The 6,000-nt window shown below is 32.7% G+C and overlaps 1 protein-coding gene across 1 annotated transcript in view; it reads right to left on the reverse strand.

The window, feature by feature from the left end:
- CDH9 (cadherin 9) overlaps positions 1-5,792 on the reverse strand; it is a 145,344-nt gene extending 139,552 nt beyond the window's left edge. The window contains exon 1 of the mRNA XM_051969884.1: positions 5,504-5,792. Coding sequence (XP_051825844.1) covers positions 5,504-5,734 — 231 coding nt within the window. The 5' untranslated portion in view covers positions 5,735-5,792. The remainder of the gene's footprint in view (positions 1-5,503) is intronic.
- Between the last annotated feature and the right edge of the window lie 208 nt (positions 5,793-6,000).

The following is a 6,000-nucleotide window of genomic DNA, read 5'->3' on the forward strand; positions in this document are numbered from 1 at the left end:
GGGAGTGGTCCAAGTATTAAGGCTTTGCAAAAAACATGATATGATAAAGAACAGAGGACTGAACTGACAAAGGAACTACTAAGCTAGAATTATATCTATATGGTCACACAGCTTGTGTTAAGTATCTGATCCAGATTTGAAATCAGCTACTTCTGAAACCCAGGGCGGGTGCTCTTTCCACTGCAACACCTACTTGACCCTAGTACTATTTCTTAATGAAGAAAAGAGGGCTCTAAACTTATATTCAAGGCTTGACTTCCTACTCAATAAATTCCATTTCCATAGTGACCACATAAAGCAAATAGTAAAGAAAAAAACATTTATTTAAATCAATTCAGAAAAATAAGAGAAAGTACATATATAAGAATATATACTAGACAAGACAGTGTGAAGACTGAATTAGCACCTTGAATGCCTTAGAATCAGCCGGATTCAGGATAAGCAAAAGTCCTTGGTCTTTATGCTTGGTCTTTAGGGGTAGAAGTGAATTGGATGGATGCAGGATCTCCACGACATCCCTTCTCCTCGTCTACCGCCAAAGTGACTCTGGCTTGTCTTATTACACCCCCTTATGATATTCTCTGTATACTCCAAAAAGATCAAGCCAGCACAAAATAGTGGGAAGAGCAATTTTCCAAGCATATGCTAATGGAGTATTGTCCAATCGGTAATTAGCCTTAAGTGCTCGATTGTCTGATTCTAGTGCATCAACTCAGAGTTTCAGCCCTTTACAAGACAGAGTAAAGAAAATCTCCCATTGGGAGTAAAGTAAATCAGTCCATTCAAAACAGAGTCTCAACTATCACTTAAGGGAAAATTAACAGAAAATTGTAGTGTAGGTAGGGGTTGGAATGGGATATGATAAAAGTTCTATATGCAGATGTCTTGCTCATCTTGGACTTGGAAAAAAGCTGGAACTGACATCTTTGTTAAGATCAGATATAAGAAATAAATCAGGATCTTTCCTTTTGCCCATTTTCATCAACACTGTATATTGGTTACACTCAGGCAGAGAACACTGAGAAATTAGCCTCCATTGTATGGAAAGAATCCCATATAATTGACCCTTCAAACCAAAATTGATGCTACCCTTTCCTCCTGCATATTTTCTCTTCTACTTTTCATGATAGTACTATCACCTGGTTCTTTTATCAGACTGACCAGTCCTACATCACATACTCTAATTGTAGACATTCACCAAGATTTTCTTTTACATCTCTTAGTTACTTCACCAAATCCCTTGGTTTAATTATCCTTTCTATGCAGATAACTCTCCAAATCTGGACATCCAACCCTACTTTCTGCCAGTTAAGTTACATATTACCAAAGACTTAGTTGATACATTTTATTAGATTTCCTGGATTGCTTATACCAAAATCAGTCTGTCGAAAAGTCAGCTGCCTAAAACTAAATTAAATATTATCCCCTTAAATCCTTTTCTTTTTAAAATTTATTTATGCCAAAGGCACAAAAAATGTTATCACTGTAATTATTCTTAAGTACTGATCTGATCATATGATATTCCTACTCAACTAATTCCATTGGCTACCTCTTGCCTCTTGAACAAAAGAGAAAATTTTATTTTATTTTTTTAAGTCCTATAAAGACTGGTTCTAAAAAATACAAATGGAAGCCTCTTTCCATTACACAAAATATAATCTAACAAAATTGGCTTTTACTCTCTTCCTTAGACATGATACAAGACACTTCACCTTCTATCTCTGTGTCTTTGCAATGGTCATTCCCCCATGCCTGGAATAAATGCCTTCTTTTTTTTCCCACACAATACATTTTCTTTTTCTTTCTTCTTTTCTTTTCTTTTTTTTTTTTCTTTTTTTTTCTTTTCCTGAGGCAACTGGGGTTTGACTTGTCCAAGGTCACACAGCTAGGAAATTTTAAGGGTCTGAGAATGGAGTTAAACTCAGATCCTCCTGAATTCAGTGCTGGTGCTCTATGCACTGTACTACCTAGCTGCTCCAATAAATTTTCTTTATTTAAGAGGCAGTGAGACACAAAATTCTTCAGGAAACATTTCCTGATTTCTCAAATTTCTCATGTCCTTCAATTATAATAATATTTTAAATATTTTGTACATATTTATATTTATTTAATTTGCATTTATGCCATTTATATAATAGAGATATTGATATATTAACATTAATAGCTACATCTATATATTTCATATATCTATTTGTCTGTTAATTTATATACTTGTTGTCTCCCCTATAAGCATGTAAGGTTATTGCAAATAAGAATTCTTCCATTCTTTGTATTTCTATCTCTAGTGTTTACCACAGTGCTAATGCATATTAGGAGCTTAATAAATATTTGATTGATTACAGTAAAAATGAACAACATGCTGTTTCATACATATATTATATATTCTTCCATTTCCTGTGACTTTGTACATAAAATCCTCTTATGCTTCCAATATATTCCTTTTTCACTCTTAGGTCTCAGAATCCCTATCTTCCTTTTAGGACCAAACTCCCTCAACAGATAATCTTCAATATTATCTCCTACATCAAGGCTTCTTAAACTTTTTCCACTCACCACCCCTTGTCACCCAATTTTTTTTTTTTTACTCAAATATGAGTATATACATATATATTATATATACATATATATGTGTATATAAATCAAACATTTATTGATAATAACTTATGAATTCATGAACCCCATATTCAGTTACATAGCCACATATTGGTTGAGAACTCACTTTAAAAAACTTTGTGCACATATGCTATTTGCTGATTATCTTTCCAACCACAAACATTGGGTGATCTATTCCTATGATCACTGTATTTACTTTGTGTGTGTTTGTCATATACAGGTATATATGTATATGTACATGCACACACAGACAGAAAATATAAGATATATGCATATTATACACATACACTCACACACAAACTACATATATATGTATACAGACACTCCTCATACATCCCTAATCACACACCATCCTTTCACCCCAATAAAATGCAACAACTGCAACTTTCATAAGGACAGATTTTTTTTTCTTTAATAAAAGACCAACATAGTACAGGACTTGACATATTAATTATTTGAACCACTAAAAAGTTGTTTTTTTTTTTTTGAAATGTAACATTTCATGATCAATACAATGTAATGGGGAAAGCAATGGAGTAGAAATCAATAATAGAGGTCTAGAATACACCATTAAGTAGTTGAATGATTAACTTAAATGAATCATTTCCTCATTCCTAGTCTATTTCCTCACCTACAAAATAGGAGGTTTATATTAGATGACCTCTAATTTTTCTTCAATTAACAAAAATTTTATATTCCTATTTTTCAGATGTGTGGTAGATTATTCTTACAAGGATATACACATTAGATTCTAGATGTGAACAATTTAAGAGAAGCTACCAAAATTGTCCAGATAAAAGAAATGCAATCTTGATTTATGATGGTAGAAAAATAAATACTAAACAAACAAACAAAAAGCATACTAAAAAGTTTAATGCATAGAATACATGGCTTGGATACAGGATAACATAAGTTCATATCTTATCTCTCCCACCTTCTAGCTATATGGCCAGGGGCAAGTCACTTTAACTTTGTATGCCTGTTTTCTCACTTATAAAATGATAGGTATTGTATTGGCTAGAATGTCAGGCCTAGATTCAGGAGGACTCCTGTTCTTGAGTTCAAATGTGGGCTCAGATACTTACTAGCTGTGTGGCTCTGAGAAAAATCACTTAACTCTGTTTGTATCAGTATCCTCATCTTTAAAATGAGCTGCAGAAGAAAATGGCAAATTATTCTAGTATCTTTGCCAAGAAAACTCCCAAATGGTGCCCCAGAGAGAAGATGAAAGAAAAAAAACTGAACAATTACAAAAAGTAAAGAAAAGTGGTACTTAGTTATAACCTCTATGTTTAGTTGTCACGCCTCTAATTCTAGATTTGTCATACCATATAATAACCAAGGGATTCTGTGAAAGTGCCATTGGTTCCAAGACAAACCCAATAAACTCTGGATAGAACAAGACATCTGTATTCAGAAAGAGAACTATGGAGACTGAATATAAATTAATACATGCTATAGTTACTTCGTTGTTCTAATTTTTTCTCCAGTATTTTTTTCTTTTGTTCTGATTTTTGCCTCAATATGTTTCATAAAGAAATGTGTATTAAAAAGTTAATATATGTATATCCAGAAAATTTAAAAAATGAATTAGATTAAAAAACAAAAGAAAGGTCCATTGTCAATTTACTGAATGTTTTAGCTTGCTGAGAGATTATTCTGGACTTCAATAATAAGTGTTAACTTTATAAAGTACCATACATGATTAATGATGATGTTGAAGGATTTAAAGGTGATTTCTAGGGTTTCAAGGTTTTAAGACATGATTGAAATTAAGATGCCATTAGAACTAAATTAGAAAGAAGCATTTTTATAATTAGTTTGCTATTTGGTTCCTTTTTTCACTTTCCATTCTGAGAAATTACAGGTCTATTAATTGGGGGGGAAAGAAACATAACAATAGGTAATTTGGAATATAAAGGAGAAAGACTAGATTGAACTAATGTGTCCTTATAGAAGATAGATAGTGTTTCAGAAAATTGAAGGTAGGGGCAAAGGTGAGGAGTCTGTCATTTAATTCTTAATCTAACACACATCTCTGAAAAAAAGGAATCCAAGATTTTTTTTTATTTGAAGAAGAATTGATTGGAGGTATACAACAATGCCTTAAGATGACGAAGATTCAGGGGCAGCTAGGTGGTACAGTAGATAGAGCACCAGCTTTGAAGTCAGGAGGACCTGAGTTCAAATCTATTCTCAGACACTTAACACTTCTTAACTGTGTAACCTCAGGCAAGTCACTTAATCCCAATTGCCTCAGAAAAAAATAAATGAATAAAATAAAAATCCATATTGAAAAAAAAAATCTATATCTGTTGATCTAGAACTCACAAGAAACTGTTGCAATGGCTATCATCATCTGAATACTGGACTCTTCCTATTAACATCTGGGAGATAAGGAGAAATATAAAGCTGCTTGTACTAAAGTTAATCTGGCCTATTACCTGCTTTTGACATTATTGCAGAGAAAAGCACCAGGGCCTTTCATATAGAGGGTACTTTATCTATATCACTGAGTATCATATAATCAGTACATTTCAAATAAATTATATTGCTTTTCTGTGGGGGGAAAAAATCATTCCTATGATATGTTGATATATTTGTTTTACTTTTGATACATGATTTTTAAATGTTATTTGAAATACTGTTTTTTTTTTCTTTTAGTGCTTATACATTTGAATTAAAATAATGCAAACATTTAATATCAACCCAATGATTTCATCACACACACACGCACACACACACACACACACATACATATGTTTGCATGTACATATTCATGGATATGTTTTTTTCTTACCTAAGATGAACAAAATATAAAAATGGTTAGTAGAGACTGATCTAGTCTTCCATTCAGTTTCTGCCTTTGGCATCTTAAAAAAATACTTACCTTTCCTACATATTGAGTGTCTGTACCTGTATACTCTTCCAGCAAAAAAAACTGATTCCACATCCAACCACGTTTGGTCCGACGTAGCATTTTTCCACGATCTTCTGAGAAACCAAGTTTTTTTTCTCTTTCTGAATATTTGTTCATTTGTTCTTGTAATGGTGACAGGTCAACAACATGAAGCAGAGAGGTCCAAATAAATAAGGATAAGCAGGAACACGTCCTCATCATGTTTGTTTTTGATAGAATGTCAAGTTCAAATTTCTTCTGCTTCTCTCTCTCTCTTTCTCTTTCACACACACACACACACACATACACACACACACAGACACACGCACAGAGAGTTCCAAATGTTGTCTTCTGCTTTTCAAAGACCTGAAAAATGAGCAAAATTTTATAAGTTACTTACTTTGAAATAATTATTATTCAATTCAGTTATTAAGATCTCGGTACGTACAAGGAACTATGGAAATAAAATATCAATACATTCTTCCACA

The sequence above is a fragment of the Antechinus flavipes genome, chromosome 1, assembly GCF_016432865.1.
Source record: "Antechinus flavipes isolate AdamAnt ecotype Samford, QLD, Australia chromosome 1, AdamAnt_v2, whole genome shotgun sequence".
Classification (NCBI taxonomy): domain Eukaryota; kingdom Metazoa; phylum Chordata; class Mammalia; order Dasyuromorphia; family Dasyuridae; genus Antechinus; species Antechinus flavipes.